General features: G+C 40.4%; 1 protein-coding gene across 2 annotated transcripts in view; it reads right to left on the reverse strand.

Annotated features, from left to right (window-relative positions):
- Positions 1–18,849, reverse strand: part of hepacam2 (HEPACAM family member 2) — a 101,399-nt gene that overhangs the window by 15,878 nt on the left and 66,672 nt on the right. For both annotated transcript variants that reach the window (XM_060825463.1, XM_060825462.1), the window contains 2 exons: positions 7,152–7,176; positions 5,137–5,174 (listed from right to left, as the gene is read on the reverse strand). In XM_060825463.1, coding sequence (XP_060681446.1) covers positions 5,137–5,174; positions 7,152–7,176 — 63 coding nt within the window. The remainder of the gene's footprint in view (positions 1–5,136; positions 5,175–7,151; positions 7,177–18,849) is intronic.

Below are 18,849 nucleotides of genomic sequence, written 5' to 3' on the forward strand. Positions count from 1 at the left end.
ACCCGGGCTCTGACACTTCTGTTTTTTTTTCCCTGTTTATTCTTTTTTTACCCCCACACTGCCGCACTAACTGCGGTAGTGCTTATTTTTTTCCCAGCACCCATGTTGTGTGTGTGCAGGTGTGAGACACAGTGAGAGACACAAGGTGCATGAATCTTTATTCAGTTTCCACCACCAGGAAGAAAGGAAAACACCTGAGTGGCCAGTGACAAGCAGTGCCCTTCACATCAAAGGGCAATGCTGTGTGATCAAACAGTGAAGAGGAGGGCAGGGATTAAATCAAAATAGAGTTAGAGGGGGAAATAATACACTCTACTCCCTACGGGGCCTACCTCTCCCTGAACAACTCCAGGGTGTTGGTGGACATCACATGCTCCTTCTCCAGAGATACCTGGGCACTGATACTCCTGTTTATATCTGTCAGCCAGGGCTCCCTGATTGACCCAGATTAACAGCCCCAATCAGAACTCATATTCTATGAAGTCCACTTGTCTGACCTTGTTACAATCACCACACTCTTGTTTCTCCAGGCATCTCATATCCCCACCCGAAGAGCTGACACTCACACTCAGCCTCATTATATTGCTCTCTCATACTCAGGACTTACAGTTACTCCTGCAAAAGCTGTCTTCATCTTTCCTTCATTCAATCCATTTCTAACTCTTATAGTTATTTGTTTACTTTCCTTGCAGGACATGACTGTACACAACCTCAGCCACAAATGGAGAACCCTGATGCTCCTCCAGTGACACGCACCTTTGCAGCCACTGGCAATGCATGTCCACATGACTTACTGGGAAGGAGATCTTGTTTCAGGAAGGTATGGATGTTAGCAACAACCTGGTGTAAAAGCCTGGACCTCTGAGGCATTGGATTTCACAAATATTGACAGTCAAATCTTGACCTGCATGCTTTGAACTGGGTGTCCCAACCAGATTGCAGCAGGATCTTTATCTCTGTCCATTCTGCCTTGATGGTATGGCTGAGGAAAAGGCAGGTACTAGTGCTGTAAGAGTTGCTCCTACTGAAACTGCTATAAGTGATGGGCAATAAAAGCTGGCTTAGTCAACAATGCATATAAATTGGCTATCAGAAAGTAACCTAAGGAACCAGTGACATCATTTGAAGCTTTTGTCTGAAGTGGAAGCAATGAGCATGTGGGCACCACTGGTCCATGTTTTAATTTCAGCATCACCTAATTGTTATGGTGTAAAAGGAGGCCATTTAGCCCATAGTGTCAATGCCAATTCTATTTCATAATGCCAATCTTCTGCCTATTCCCTATATCCCTGTACACCATTTCCATCTCACTATCATAAAGTACTTCCCATCATCATCTGCCAAAGAAAAGGCATGTTTGAAATTGTGCCTAGCTTTTAATTTGGAGATGAATTAAGCCCAATTTAGAATTATGGAGTAGTTTTTAATACAATGACATGTTGTTGCAGTCAGTAAACAAAAAGCAATAAACTCTTGATCTGTAACTAAATATCAAAGATTATGATGTTAAATAGGTGTAGGCCTAGTCAAATATTTAATCGAAGATTACCAACTCATGCTTGACTTACATGGTCTGTGAGAAATGACATGATGTTACAAGCATCTTAATTTTTTTTTAAATGTCTGTTCTTTATGACGGTCCTGACTCACACTAGGAGTATACAGAGGCTGGGAATAAAAAATAAAGTTAATTCAAAGGGGAAAAAGGACCATCAGCTGCTGTGTTGAGCAAACTATATTGGGAACCAAAAATCCTGAATTTACTTATGTCTAATTTACATACAGTATTGGGTGCAGCAGACTGTACTGTATTGGTGGCTGTGAACTGTGACCATGAACTCGCTTGACTGGCTTACCTACTCGTTCAACTGTGACATTAAATTATTATGATCATGATGTGGTTACGTTTTTGTAAGTGGGTGAAGAGGGGAACCAACTGGAAGAATTGCTATTTTCATGAATGCAGCTTATTTATTAAAAGAGAAATAATATCCAAGGACTTTTAAGGTGCAAGCAAATAATTTTGTGTCCATTTAGAAGCGCTAGGCTGGGTTTAGTAGTAACAGCAGGAATCTCACAAAACCCATTCTGGTGACGGTCAGCAGGACTTGGAGTGTATTTTGTCAGCAACAGGCTACCATCCTTAATGGAGATGGTCACAAGCCACTCAAGAACTGCTGACCAACTAAAGGGCTGGAAACACAGAGGTGCCACTGGGAGCTGTGGCTACTGCTGGGGTTACATGACGAGGGTGAGGGACATCACAGTCAGTCATGCAGGACATGGTGATGGGAGGGCAGGTTGCATGTCGAGGGTCTATAAAATCTTCCTTACTGTCCTGTTTTAACACCATCACCTTGATAAATTGTTATGATCCCTCTATCTTTATTAGTTTGTACAGTTTTGGATTACTCATTAGTTAGATGCTTAGCATGCGACTCTTAAAGCTATCATGCTTTATCAGTCATTTGGTTTGTTTCCAGCACCACCTTATTTTTAATGTTATGTAATTATATCATTTAATTGGATTATAGGTCATCCCTTCATTTGTTATTCAGCTATTGACATTTTACTCACACAATCTGACATTTTTAATCACCTGCAGAGACTTATTATTTTACACTCCAATCACATCATTTGTATGACCTTTTACTCTCTCTGCCCTTGATCTCTCTGCCGGTAAATTCTGTGTCTGTGTGATTCTCCCTCACTTCACCTGATGAAGGGGCTATGCTCCAAAAGCTTGTGATTTCAAATAAACCTATTGGTCACATTCTTGGCATTGAAGCAGATGCTATGCATCCACCCTACTTTTAACTCATCTGAGATGGAACAAGTAAAAAGATTTCAATGTACCCAATACAAAAGGCCAGAATTCCAAGACTGAGAAAAGGTTAAGGATAAAGTTGATGAGAAAGTAGTCATTAGAAGAAAATACAATATTTTTTGCAGCAGTAGCTCTGCATAAACGTAGCAGACTTTCTCTAATCCAACCTATTCATCTTATTGAATGTCTTGAGGTCAGCTTCATTCACTTTATAGGAAAGATTCTACCTCTGCTGATAGTCTGCTACAAGGAAAGGGGAGAATGGCTGCTATAGGCCTTAGGCACTTGCATTAACAGAGTAGGTTGGCTGGCTGTAGAATAGAAGGAGAAAAAACACTTTATGAAGTAAATATGTACAATGCTTTGAAGTGAAGGAAGGAAATAAACCATCCTATATTTAATTGGGCTCCTTGAATAACAGACTTAAAATATAAATAGACTCACTGACCCCTTAGTAATGAAATAATATGATGGAAAATGTAACCTCTGAGAGCAGTCTATCATTAAAGGTAAAGGTCAAAATCACCATAGTCATACCACACAATGGGGTGGCTCTCTCATTCAAAAAAGTCAACTGGTGATGGCTTAACTTGAGGGTCACCATAGGTTGAGGTGAATCCTTCATTGTAACCTCGGCCATTGTGGGAATTGAAACTCCCCCGCTGTTGGCCTTATTCTATATCACAAACCACCTGGTTAATCAACTGACCATTTAGCTAATATACCCATCCTTATTAGAGCAGACTCATTTAATATCTTCCTTCGATTTTGGTGTAAAATCCCACATTTTGTGACATTCACCATGAAACAGACAGCATAAAGCCTAGGTAACTTCCTTTCCCAAGTGTCTCTCATTTGTTCCTGCTCTCCTTAATCCATGAATCCATAATAATATAACCTATACTACCCATGCCTATGTTTCAGTGCTTTAATGATATTTTTGCCTTTAACGCATGGCTAACCATGGTACTCCACACTCACTCTTCCATAGCTCATTTTCATACCTGTATTCTCATTTGGAGGAACAAACTCAGAATAATTTGGAACAAATATCTGAGGCCATCTCTGAAAACCAGCAAGACAGATTTGACCCAGTATATTCAGTACTTTGTACATGTTTCCACAGGTTCTCAGTCTGTCGCCAGCAAGATCACCTCATGATCGGGGGCAGGGATGAGGACAGTAGGAGAGAGAGCACACAATTGGTGATTGCTCATCTGAACCATAATAATGCCATAGTGGGTTTAATATCCACATCAACTGTGGATCTTCATGCAGGACTGTTTTCTTCCCTTCATATATCCATCCATGCATGTTGTGGAGTGGTGTCCCCCAAGCTAATAAACACTTATCTCTCATTGTCTATGAACCTGTATGACGAGTCAAATATTTGGCAATGATTTTAGCAACATTTATCAAACCCTTCATACAACTACAAATTGAAAAAAAATCTTTTTAATATATCTCCTTTAGTCATAGCAGTATTTTCAAAATGTGTCTACAGTAGAAGCCTCTTACAAAGTTGTTCCATTCCAAAGAACTGAAGAGAATGACATCTGATGCATTGTTCAGTTCAATTTTAAATTCAACAGTTTAGCAGAGAAATAATTTATTTGTAAAGCAGTATTTAAAAAACACAGAAATGTTTTACCGCAGTGAACAGTTTGAGAATTATTAAAATCAATTGCATAACACAAACTTATTTTTGTCTCTTATGTTCCTGTCAGTTCTTTGCTAAAATAGATCTCACTGACCTGTTCTTACATCCTTGGAGGTTTCTGACTTCCAAATCTACTCTTCCCTTAAAATATTTAGTCTCTATCTCAACTATTCATGTGACAAAGCATCCTGCACTGTTCTTTGCATAAATTTGTTTTTCTACCCTCTTCCCTCACTCTTTTAATAACAATTCAAATTGGTTTCCATTCATCACATCTGAACGAAAACAAACTAAAAAGCCTAAAAATAAATGTTTCGCCCAATATGATCAAAATTGGTCAGAATTTGGAAACTATGATCAAATTTCTCCTGTGTTTCTTTGCTTCATTGAATTCAGTCCCCTGAAAACAGAGACAATTCCATAACTGTTGTAATATTGTCCTTTACGATATTTTGTGCTGTTTGTTTTGTGCTGAGATAGTAGAGTCAAAGTCCATTACAGAGATTATTTGTTGTGACCAGAATGGTAATATAGTCAGTTGTACATTTAATTATAGATATTTGTCAGTTTGATTTGCATGTACAAAAGTTCTTAGTTGAGTTCATTCACATAATTACATTTAATTTTTAAATATTGCGTTGAATATTACCTGATACTTGATGTGCTTGTGTATAATATGCTGGTGACCTACAATATATTAAGAAAACAAGCTGAATGCGGTGAATTATGACTGGAATGATCACAATGTTTTACCACTTATTTATACTCATGTGGCTCATCAACTTTGGCTCTTGCAGAATATCCCAATTTCATCATATACTTTTCAGACCAAACCTACTTCTCTATTTCCTTTTAAAAAAACTCTTTCTGTAAACAGTGAGCACATATATTAATAGAAAAGCCAATTTGGTTGAGTTAAAACTGTTAACTAGAAGAGCTATATAAAGGGCCAAGAACTGTTATATGTATATCTATATATTTAGTAGTAATGCTTAGTCCTCATTTGTTCCTGTGTTTGAGGGAGGTGGCAGACAGTGAGAGCAGTATGCTATCAGCTAGCCGATGGAAACTTATCCATTTACCACTGAACAATGCTCATTCCCCCTTCAGCACCCCACCCTCTGTAAGGCTGATCATGCTTAAATCTCTGGCAATACTGAGACTTCTGACATTGGTCAGACAGCAGCCACGAATTCAAGAAGGAGAAGTGTGAGATGGATAGGAATTGCTGTGGGGTTGTTGCTGTGGGATAAGGGGAAGGCAAGTATTGTTGGAGCAGAGGGACAGCTCTGTCAAGGACATCAGACGGATGTGCAGTGTTGGTGGGGAATGGAGGTGGTTATTGTTAGGGTGAGTGATGAGGCTCCAGGAGAATATGGACAGTGTAAGGGGTGCAGAGGAAATTGAGGGAGGGAATGAGAGAAGGATTGATCAGTTCCCAAGTGCTGAGGAGGTGTGGCTGGGAATGAGTAGTGTTGAGGATGTAGCAATGAATGAATATTATCAGGGTTAAGTGAGAGGTGAGGGATAAACAGTGTTTCAGGAGGAAGAGGAGACAATGAGCAGGGTCAAGTCGCAGGAGTGGGTGAGCAGGGTCAGGGGAGAGAGTGATCAGTGTCAATATTGTGGAAGGTGCTGGCAGTTTTGGGGACAGGATGGAGGGGATAAGCATTAGGTGCCAGAATGTATATGCAGTCTTGTAGGAGGAGGAGGGGGTAAGCAGTGTTAGGGTTGGAAGGGATTTTTAAAATGCTTTTTCTATTTTCCCTCTGCCGTTCATCACTGTCTGACACTTTTAGGAATATAAGAATAAAAGAAAAGGAGTAATCCATTCAGCCCCTCAAACGTGTTCTGCCATTCATTGTGATTTGTGGCCCAACTCTGTGTATCTGCCCTTACCCCATATCTCTCAATACCTTTGCTGAACAAAAAATTATCTTTCTCAGGGCAGCACGGTGGCCCAATGGTTAGCACTTCAGCCTCACAGCACCAGGTACTCAGGTTCAATTCCAACCTTGGGTGGCTGTCTGTGTGGAGTTGCACATTCTCCCCATGTCTACGGGTGATCCAGTTTCCTCCCACATTCCAAAGATGTGCAGGTTAGGTAAATTGCCCATATGTTCAGGGATGTGTAGGTTAGGGGTAAATGTAGAGAAATGGGTTTGGGTGGGATACTCTTTGGAGGGTTGCTGTAGACTTGTAGGACCGAATAACTGATCTAGCATCAACTGTCATTTTTGGAAGAGAGTCCCAAACATCTACCACCCTTTTTATGATTAACAGTGTTTGAAGAGTTGGGTAAATATCTGTGTAGGTACAGAGCCCAAGAATTCAAAACACAGCTCAGTTTTGAACATGATCTCATTGCGTCTCAGGTAGTGCAAGTCACAATATTAAACTTCCAAGGTCAATTCTGCATATGTGTCCGGGTCAGGAACTCTGCACGTTCCCTATGTGCACAACCAACAAACATTTGAACACGTTCTGCTGTTGTCACCTGAAGGTTCTGCCCAATTTACAACTTCAATTCTGTATTTTCATTTTTAAGACATCTGGTCCAGTAAATACTTAAAATGAATTTTTTAGAAATAACAAGCTTAGGAAAATCAAAAATTTATCAAAGTTAAAAGAACAGCTTTAAAAAAACTTGTCAGGTGGACTTACCTGTGATACAGCTCTTCTTTAATAACTGTTAGAAAAGAAGCACAAATTCAGACATATTTAGTCAAATTATGCAATATATACTGTGAAAACTACACAATCACATAGGAAAGAAAGCCACACCATACTAGAATTCCAGTGAAGGGAACTAACCATTGTGGAGCTGGATGAGGACCAGCACTCCTGACAATGAGAACAATCAGCTCTGGCACTGAAACATCACATAATTATGACACTCCAGTATTTACACTGATGCATTGCACAGTTAATTAAAAAAAAGTGAAAGTCAATAATGATAACAAACTTCCCAAAAATCAGATATAGTTTCCCAGTAACAGAAACAGGAGTAGGCCATTTGAGCTGTCGAGCGTGCTCTGGCATTCATGGCTGATCTATCCATCATTTCAGCTCCTCATAATTGTATTATCCCCATAACCCTTAATTCCCCTACCATACAAAAACCCATTCAACTGTATTTTGAATATATTTAATGAAGCTCCCTTGGGAAGAGAATTACATAGATTCACTACTCTCTGGGAAAAGCAGTTCCTCCTCATTTCTGTCCAAATCTACTCCCCCAAATCTTGAGACCATGTTTCCTGGTCCTAGTCTCACCCACCAGCGGTAACAACTTGCTTGCCTCTATCTTACCTATCCCTTTCATAATTTTATATGTTTATATAAGATCCCCTCTCAACATTCTAAATTCTAGCGAGAACAGTCCCAGGAGGCTCAACCTCCTGATCTCCGGAATCAACCTGGTGAACCTCCTTTGCACCGCCTCCAAAGCCAGTACATCCTTTCTCAAGTAAGGAGACCCGAACTGCGCACAGTACTCCGGGTGCGGCCTCACCAACACCTTATACAATTGCAGCACAACCTGCCTGCTCCTAAATTCAATCCCTCTCGCAATGAAAGCCAATATTCCACTTGCCTTCCTGATCACCTGTTGTACCTGCAAATCAACTTTCAGAAATTCATGTACGAACACTCCCAGGTCCCCCTGCACAACAGCATGCTGCAATCTTTCACCATTTAAATAATACTCTGAACTATTATTTTTACTTCCAAAGTGGATAACATCACATTTACCAATGTTGTACTCCATCTGCCAGATCCTTGCCCACTCACTTAACCCATCTAAATCTATCTGTAGACTCTCCATATTCCCTGCATAATTTGCCTTTCCACTCAATTTAGTGTCATCGGCAAACTTGCAAATGTTACACTTGCTCTCCTCTTCCAAATCATTTATATCTGTCATGAACAGTTGAGAGCCCAGCATCAACCTGTGTGGCACCCCACTCACCACTGATCTCCAGCCAGAAACACCCATTTATTCTAACTCTCTGCTTTCTATTGATTAACCAGTCCTCTATCCATGTTAGTATATTCCCCACAACTCCATGCATTCTTCTCTTACGGATGAGTCTTTCATGCGGCACCTTATCAAATGCATTCTGGCAATCCAAGTATTCAACATCCACCTGTTCCCCTCTAACATGCTTGTTACATCCGCAAATAACTCCAGTAAGTCTGTCAAATATGACCTTCCCTTCCTGAATCCATGCTGCGTCTGCCTGATGGAACCCTTTCCATCCAGATGTTTCACTATTTCTTCTTTAATGATAGCCTCCAGCATTTACCCAGTTACAGATGCTAAGCTAACTGGCCTATAGTTACCTGCCTTTTGCCTGTACCCTTTTTTAAACCACATTCGCTGTCTTCCAGTCTGACAGGACCTGCCCAAGGGGAAGCAAGCTGATTTGAATGCCCTGATTACTAAGGTGACCTTAGCCTCACTCCGGTGGATCAAGACTTCGAGCATTCCAGCCTAACAAGGATCTCCTGGACAAAGGCAGGCACATGGTTCTCGGCTTAACCTGCTAGAGGCACTCGACTGACTGGCACAGGGGAGATGGAATGGCAAGGCAGCTTTGGAACGTCCTGGGATGAAGAACATTGCTGGAGACTTGCTTTGGAGCCTTCCTTGCTTTGCTGAGCACCTCCTTCCTATTGCTTCCTGGCAGTACCTCGTTGAGGGGAAGGAACACCTGAAGAAGGTTTGGATGCCTCTTTTCCCTCGTGTCCAGTCATTTCAGCACTGTACACATGGCTAAAGCAATGGAATGCAGGCACGAGCCACTGTGTACTCTGTGGCACCACACCTTCCATGGCATTTGATATCCTATGGAGAAATTCTTTCAATGGAGAAAATCACAGCTAGAGCCAATGACCTCATTTAGAATGTGGAAAGACCCCTTCAGCCTTTGCTTTGGTCTGTTCATCATCTCTAGCAATTCTGCTTGATGTTCCAGTGCCAGTACGTATCTTGTATATCTGCAGTACGTGCTGATCATAAGAATGCCACACTACGGTGAAAACCAGGTGCCATTTACCTTTGCAGCATGCAGGGGATTGTCCATCCACTTCCTAGACAAAACTTTCCTCTGTTTAGCCCCACGGCCATTGACATGGGCTGCCATCTCCATTGTGGTTGATTTGGTCTGACAGGAATGCTTCCTGTTGCCATACCTGGGAAAAACCTGCTCCTTGGTGCTGCCTGACCTGCTATGCTTTTCCATCATCACACTCTTGACCACTAAACCATTGAGCCACTCTCTGGCTGCAGTCCAACATTCCACAGTGTAGCAAGCTGCATAACTGACAAAAGGTGAGGGAATCGAATAAGTGAAAATGTGGTATATACAGTTTTAGAACCAATATGGCAGATGTCCAGCAAGGTACCTGGCTTGTAGTGAATGTTTAAGTGTCCTGTGAGGATGGCGCCTGGACCTTCAATCCATGAGATAAAAGCAGGGGTGTTGGCTTCCTGCCCACCCTTTCCACAAGATTTGCCATATTCCACAAACGTGTCTATCCAATTAGCTGACAACCCCATCACTGCATGAATAATATACAAATGTCACTCACTTTGGGTTCCATTACTGGTTATTTACTCTGGAACTGAAGAGTCAACTGGATTGAGTAGAAAGGGGATGGAGTCAGGGCCTGGACATTGAGTTTGTTGAGGTGGCAACCACAATAAATTTAACCTGTCTCTCGTTTTGCCAGAAACAATGGTGATTCATTGAAACTGAATGTTAGAGAACAGTCTGACAGCTACTGTGTTTGATAGATTACATTTCGGAACTTTTTAGTCATTTAAAGTGAATAGCCTGGTTGAATTAGGCAGCCCCGTCGTGAAACTGATACTGATTGTGGGAAACAAAAAGATAATTTTGCCATCTGGGAATACAACATCAACTTATTTATATAGGCAGAAAAAGACAGCAAGTTGGCTCATTGTACAAACATATAAGTATGAGGAATAAGAGTAGGGCATTTGCCCCTTTGAGCCTGCTCTGCAATTCAATAAGATCATGGCTGATCTAATTTTAATCTCTCAACTTTACATTCCTGCATGCCCCCAATAAGTTCTCATCTCCTTGTTAATCAATAATCTAACTACCTCTGCCTTAAAAACAGGAAAGATTCTGCATGTACTATCTTTTGAGGAAGGAAATTCCAAAGACTCACATCCCTCTGAGTGAAAAATAAAATTCCTTATCTCTGCCTTCAGTGGGCAACCTTTATTTTTAAAGAATGACTCCCTGGTTCTAGATTCTCTCACAAGCGAAAACATTCTTTCAACATCTACCTGGTCATGTCTTCTCAAGATATTATATGTTTCTATCACATCAGCTCTGACTCTTTTACACTCCAGAGGATAGAGGCCTAGCCTCTACGTAGCCTTTTCTCATAAAGCAATCCACTCATTCCAGTTATTTGTCAAGTAAAGCTTATCTGAACTGCTTCTAACAATTAACATCCTTTTCTAAGTATGATGACCAGTGCTGTACCCAGTACTCCAGATGCAATCTCATCAATACCCGGGCTAACTGAAGCTTTTCCTCCTTACTCTTGCATTCAATTCTCCTCATAATAAGTAAGGATATTCCATTAGTTTTCCTGATTACTTTTGTACCTGTATCCTAACCTTCTGTGATTCAAGAACCAGCATACCCAGATCTCTCTGCATCTCAGAACTTTGCAACTTCTCACCATTAAGATAATTTTTAAATTTTTTTTGTCAAAATGGACAATTTCACACTTCCCCACATTAGACTTCATTTGACAGATCTTAGCCCATTCACGGCCTATTTGCATCCCTTTATAACCTCCTTCTGTCCTCTTCACAACTTACTTTCCTATCTATCTTTGTGTCATCAGAAAGTTATGCTATCATACCTTCAACCCCTTTATCCGTATCATTTATATAAGTTGTGAAGAGTTGAGGTCCTGATGACTGTGTTACAGAGTCATAGAGAGTCTTTGAATCCTATAGCAAGGAGACAGCTCCTTCAGCCCAAACTGATCCATGCTGACCAAAATGTCCAGCAGCGCTCAGCCCATTTCTCTGAACTTGGCCCGTACCTTTCTAAAATTTTCATTTCCATGTGTTTGTTCAAATGCCTTTTAAATATTGTTAATGTACCCATCTCAACCACTTCCACTGGCAGCTCATTTCATATGCGTACTACCCTCTGCGTAAAAAAGTTGCCCCTAAGGTTCCCTTTTATTCTTTCCCCTCTAACCTTAAACTGATGCCCTCTAGTTCTTGATTCCCCAACCCTGGGAAAAAGACTGAGTGCATTCACCCTGTCCATGCCTCTCATGACCTCATACACTTCTATAAGATCTCTGTACTCTAAGAAAAAAAGTACTAACTTGTCCAACCTCTCCCTATAACTCGGACCATTCAGTCCTGGCAATATCCTGTAAATTTCTTTTGCATTCTTTCCGTGATCAAAACTGAACACAATATTCCAAGTGCGGCCTCACAATTATCCTGTATAACATAACTTCCTAACCTCTATATTCAATGCTCTGACTGTGAAGGCCAGTGTGCCAAAAGCCTTCTTCACTGCACTGTCTACCTGTGACTCCACTTTCAGAGAACTGTGCTTCTGAACTCCAAAGTCCTTCTACTCCACTTCACTCCCTAAGGCCCTACTATTCACCGTGAAATTCCTACCTTGACTTGACTTTCCAAAATGTAAGACCTTATAGTTATCTATATTAAACTCCATTTGCCATTTCTCAGCCCTCTTCCCCAGCTGATCAAGATCCGGCTGCACTTTTTGATAATCTTCCTCACTGTCCACAATACTGCCTATTTTAGTGTCATCTGCAGACTTACTAGTCATGCCTTGTACATTCTCATCCATATCATTGATACAGATAACAAACAGCAATAAGCCCAGCACTAACTTCTGAGGCACTCCACTAGTCATAGGTGTCCAGTCCAACAAACATCCTTCCACTATTACACTCTGCGTCCTATCATCAAGCCAATTGTGTATCCAATTTGCCAGCCCCCCTAGATTGCATGTGGTCTAACCTTTCAGAGCAGCCCTGTGTGTAGAATCTTATCAAAGGCCTTACTGAAATCCACATAGACCTCGTCTACCACCCTGCCCTCATCAACCTTCCTGGTCACTTCATCAAGGAACTCTAAGAAACCTGTGAGGCATGATCTCCCATGCACAAAGCTGTAATGACTATTCCTAATCAAACTCTGTCTTTCCTAATGCATGTATATCTTATCGCTCAGAATCTTCTTAAGTAATGTACCCACCACAGATATTAAGCTGACTGGTCTATAGTTCCCAGGTTTTTCCTTGCAGCCCTTCTTGAATAAGGGGACAACATTTGTTACCCTCCAGTCTTCTGGGACCTCACCCATGGCTAAGAACGATGCAAAAATATCAGCCAGGGCACCTTCAATTTCTTCTCTAGCCTCTTGCAGTGGATATATCTGATCAGATCAGGAGATCTATCCACCTTCATACATTCTAATACATCCAACAACTGTGATATGGACTGTCTCCAAGATATCACGAATAACTTCCCCAAGTTCCCAAGTCATCATGTCTGTGCCACTACACTCATGACACCCTGCCAGGCTGAAAAAGACGTATTTGTTGTTACTCTATGCTTCCTGTTAGCCAGCAAATCTTCTATCTATGCCAATATGATAACTCCTACAACATGAGCTTTTATTTTCTACAATTACCTTTGATATGGCAATTTATCAAATTCTGCCGAAGGCTGCTGCTCAGCTTCAGAAAGAACTGAAGGTATAAACATTGAAGGAATAAACAATGGCACACCTAGGCATCTGAAGTGCAAAGGTACTACTGAAGCAAGTAGCCAGCCTTTACAAATTCACTTCTGGTCAACCTCAGCCACTGAAGTCATTGCTCTTCAGTCATTATCAAAATCTTCATATAGCCTGGAAAATGCAGTGTGTTGCGATGAATCTAAATAGGAAATCTCAGCCAACACCTAATCTCTTTGCTCCTGTTTATTGTCTTCCATTAAATGATGGGGCAGTTGAGAACTCAGAGTATTCCCCAAAGCAAAGAACTTTCTGGCAGCACAGCCTCAATGAAGTTGTAACTTCCTTTGGAATTCTGACAGCCAAGGATCTCATAAGCTGCAATACCCATTTCCTCCAGGTAATGCATGGAAACTGGAATTTGCTGTGCCTCTTCCTCAACAGATAATTTTGTAGAAAACAATCCTTAACAACAGGAGTATGCAGCATTTAATTAGCAACAATTAGTCAGTGTTCAACTCAGATTATTATAATAGCAATTTCACTTTATCGTAGCAAGCACAGATTACAGTTCTTTGATGTTAGTAATGCTTGGCAATGCTAATTAAAATCTTTCACGAGCAAAAACTTTCGGAAATGCTGATAACATCTGAATATAACTGGACAAACACAAAATACTGCAGATGCTGAAATAAAAATAGCAATTGCCAAAAATACTCAGCCAATCAGGCAACATCTGTGGAGGCAGAAACAAAGTTAACATTTCAGGCCAGGTTCTGTACAAGTCAGAGTAAGACTTTCAACCTAGCATTGGGCAAGCTTTTAACTGGAGGTAATACTGAGATGTTACAGTCATCAGGCCGGTAATTGCCTGAGGTTGGGCTTTCACCCTCCATGACAGATGATGCCCCATCTCCAAGAAAAAGCAGCCAATCAGGCCAGCAGCTCTCCAGTCTCAACACTGCCACCAAGAGGGGTGGCAAGTACAGAGCCAGCAGTCAGTCTCACCTAAACGACAAGGGGCAAGCAGCATTGGAAAGAAGAAGGTGGCCTCGCCAGGACCAGGCAATCAGTCCTCAACAAGACAAGGGGAGAGTGCATTGATTGGGCTGTGTGTTCAAGTGGACCAGCTCAGTCATTTTGGGGTCCCTCTGTTAGACACTGAGAAGAAAGTTCCTTCGCTAATTTCTTCACCTGCAGAACACTCTCTCCACCACTCCTGCAGCCAGGCTGCCAGGATACACTTAGAGGCAACATCACATGGTGTCAGCACAACTTGCTGATGGTAAAATGAAACTTACAGGCCACTTAAGATTCTCAAATAGTGCAAGAATCGATGACTACCCAACAACTACACCGCCACACTTAGGTATCTGAAGTGTAACGGTACTGCTGAAGCAAGTAGCCATCCTTTACAAAGGCACTTCTGGTCAACCTCAGCCTCTGAATTCATTGCTCTTCAGTCATTATCAAAATCTTCATTTAGTCTGGAAAATGCAGAGTGTTGCAGTGAAGTGAATCTAAATAGGAAATCTCAGCTGACACCTTATCTCTTTGCTCCTGCTTATTGTCTTCCATTAAATGGTGAAGCCAGTTGAGCACTCAGAGTATTCCCCAAAGCAAAGAACTTTCTGGCAGCACAGCCTCAATAAAGGTGTAACTTCCTTTGGGATCCTTACAGCCAAGAACCTCATACAACTGCAATACCCGCAGAGGTGGCCATGGTTCCCATACCATCCCCACCATTGGTGGAAAAACGTTCTGCTATTATATCTGTTACTTCTCCAAAAACATTACATGAACTGCTGAGTATTTCCAACATTTTCTGTTGCCATCCTTTATATTGGGAATGGTCTTGCATTTACTTGAATTCTTCTATCAGAATCATGCTCAAGTAAGGAAAATGCACAGTTGTTAAGATCTTTGTCATCTTCACGCTTGATTAAACTCAGTATTCATTGTTGCTTATAGTGCAAGCAGTATTTTCTTGGATTAGAGTTTTAAGTACCTTCTGCTTCAGAGACTTGAGCACAAAATCTCAGATTTTTTTGGATGTTGACCCAAGACACAGTTTAGATGGATGTTTGGAAAGATGGATAAGAAGTTTCTGTGTATAACATTCTACTAATAACCGACATCACATTGCAGATTAACTGACTATTTATCTTGTTTGCTTTTTTGGAGACTTTGTTATGTGTAAATTGGATGCAAAACTGTGACTATGACTTGGAGACAACCTGACAGCAGGATTGGTGCTTTACAATCTCAAAACACACCAGGGTAGAAATTAGATGTCTTTTTACAAATGGTTTCAGTAAGGCTAATTTCAGAAACCAATATCCTCCTCACAAAAGGTTGACATTTGAAAGATGCCAAATAAAGTAGGTAGTTGGCTTGCCAGTTCAGGTTATAACTCAGTCCTAAAGCAATTTCATTCACATGCTTCATTTCCTGGAAAAGTCCTCTGCTTAACAATCTCTCTTGTTTCATGCTTCATTGACTACAGTTTAACTAATAAACTTAACCACTCAAATTCTATTCCAGGCTACACACCATCCCAATACACTGATCTGCTCAACCTTCTTTCAATTACAATGTTAATAAACCCTTACAACCTTTTGATGTCCCCTATCTATGATAGGTCTGAACCAACATGTCATCTTCGACTTTTCCAACTCTAGTTTCCCAACATCGTTTTCCTTGCTACACTATTGGTTTCATATCAGTTCAACAATATCTGGTTAATTCTGTCCCAAACTTCCTCTGCCATCATCAAAATTCTCTCAAAGCCACCTCATTGACTGGGCCTTCAGCCCTGTTCTTCAACAATTTTACCAGCGCTGCTGAGAGTTAATCTCTGGAAAGAACTCCATCTCAGTGTTCATGTTACCACAGTTAACATAGTAACAGAATATTCACCTTGATGGCAGCTAATGTGCAATATTAGAAGTACACTTTAGAGGATGCTTAGTGGCTAATGCTTCATAAAATTCTACTGAGTTAACTCTAGATGACATTATTGTTGAGGCAACTACATCACTGAGTCAAGGTCAGAAGCCTACACGAGAGCAGTAGACTCTCAGTTCAAATCAGTTCAAACAACTTTAACTCAAGTTGCAGCACAGCAACCTCCTTGTTCGATGCAAGATCTATTCAAAAGAAGTATAAATGATTAGCTGTCCAATTAGTGTGATTTTACACAACATAACCATTAGTTTAATATAAAATGTGAGGTTCCTGAATTGACGTGAACCTAATGGTTGACAAACAGCAGCATTTTACTAACAGTGTAATTTAATTGCGCTGTAATAGCTGTTCCTAACCAATGTGCAAACAGGACTGCCAGGAATGTTGGTGCTTTTCAAATTTCTCCTTCACTGAATCATCACTCAGTTTTGACATTCTGATTTTCAAGAAGAGGCACAAAATGCAAGGATGATGTGCAAGCTCCATCTGTTTCCTACTTTTGGTACAGACATTTTAAGTTCCTTTGAAATAAATTATATTGCAATCCATAGTTAGCACCAACCACGGATTTGGTGTATTTTGTCCAGTTGCAACTATTTCACTCCCAGCACTGCAAAATGAAAAGAAACAGTAGCCCCAGCTATAAAGTAAAGCAGTACAGTGCATTTCAGTTAGTTTCAGCTCAGAAATAGTTCTGTAAAGGTTTCTGCAATTACTGTAGTTGCACAGCAAGCATATAATGTACAAGCCACAATGGGGAATGTAAAATTCAAAATAGGTTGGCAAGCTATTGACTTCATTTCAGAATTCTAATAATTAAACACTTCAATTCACAAACCAACAATTCATTTAGCCAAAAAAAAGTTAAACTCTTCACTGATTTAGGAAATGAAAATTTGAGAAAATTTAATTCCTCAGATTTGTCCAAATACAACCAGAAAGACCCTAAAAAGATCTCCAGATTCATGGATGAGTCATTCAACATTAGTGTCAACTTCAAAGCTCACAGACTTGTGTTTATGTCCTACAGGCAGCAATCAAGTCAAACAATTTCTCAGTTGTTAGCAGGTGATGGTGCAGAGGTACACAGTTCGAGTTCCGTAAACAATGTGGTTAAAAGATTCATACAATTGGTAATAGCTTCGTTACCAATCAAATCATTCCAAAGAACACTCTTCAATAAAGCAAAAAGACACAAAGTTGATGCAATATTGGAATAAGGATTGCAGGACAGAAACACCTCCAAGCTCTGGAGTCAGCAATAATAATTGCAATGGTGATCAAAGTCAATTCGAGTTGATCAAAAACCATCCGAGTCATGTGTGAGGTGCTATTTCTCCCATGTAGTGAAGCAGTACCTAACTATCCACAATATACAAGCAATATGCCTTTGCTTTGGACAAAGATATGCGCAATATCTCATCATCAGAAACAGCTCAAAATGTAGCAGCAAGCTCAATCATTCATGAAAATGGTTGAGACGAAGTCCAACACAAAAAATGTGACCAAGGTTACACCCATGAAGTGCAACCTTTTAGACAAAGTTCAAGAAATAACTGGAACAAAGTAGCTTCCAGTCCTAACCAAACCATACATGTGGTTGGTCTCATGTACAACAGTGAAGAAGAGCTGAAACAGTCAGGAAGATCAAAGTTAAGTATTTCAGAAAAAAATGAATAGTGTAAACTGAGCCAAATCATCAGAGATACAAGAACTAATTTTACCCAATTACAAATCCTGGTAGCAATGTATGCAGGTAAATGGCAGTGTGGAGAAGCCTACACATAATAAGATCATTGATTATAATAGATCCAATATTCCATGTATTGGCACTGTTAACCACAAATGTCAAAATGGTTCTTCTGGATGGTTATCAGAAATTTTGTACATTTTCAAAATAATCAGTCCAGCTATCATTAGTTTGCCGATGTGCATGGATCCTTGCATGCTAGTGACTCAGTAAGCAGCAAAAACATCCGTTGTGAAACCAAGGGTCACAGACAACAGAACTGAATCCATCCATAACTTCATAGGTCTATATCCAGATTAGTTTGATCTCACTGGAAATTTACAGTGATGTATGATGATCATCTTAAAGATGATGTGGAGTCAAGTATGAACCCTCATCACAATACAGTATCCATATACATGACAAACTCAAAATAGAACTAGATGGCCTTTGATGATTTTTTTAGTTTTTCTGTTTTTGTTGTACATAGTTTTTATAAGTTTTATAGATCTGTTGGATGTAGTTATTTTAGTCTGCATAATTTTTGGGTTTTGTGGATTCTTTTGCATTAAAGCTCAGCGATCTGTTCGTCCTGTCTGGAGTCTAGATAGTGCTATGGAAGTTTATGGTTAAGGATGTGTTGAAGTGGTGCACCTGGAATATTAAAGGGAGTCACTCACCTGTCAAAAGGAAGAAGGTACTTTCCAGCCTTAAAAGGGAGAGGATGGATGTTGCCTTATTACAAGAAACACACTTACATGACGCAGAGCATTTGAAGCTGCAACAGCATGGGTATGACCGGGTTTATTTTTAATCTTTCAATGAAAGGAGTAGAGGAGTGGCCAATTTAGTACACAGATTGCCCAAAGGCATGCTGATAT

The sequence above is a fragment of the Hemiscyllium ocellatum genome, chromosome 5, assembly GCF_020745735.1.
Source record: "Hemiscyllium ocellatum isolate sHemOce1 chromosome 5, sHemOce1.pat.X.cur, whole genome shotgun sequence".
NCBI lineage: Eukaryota > Metazoa > Chordata > Chondrichthyes > Orectolobiformes > Hemiscylliidae > Hemiscyllium > Hemiscyllium ocellatum.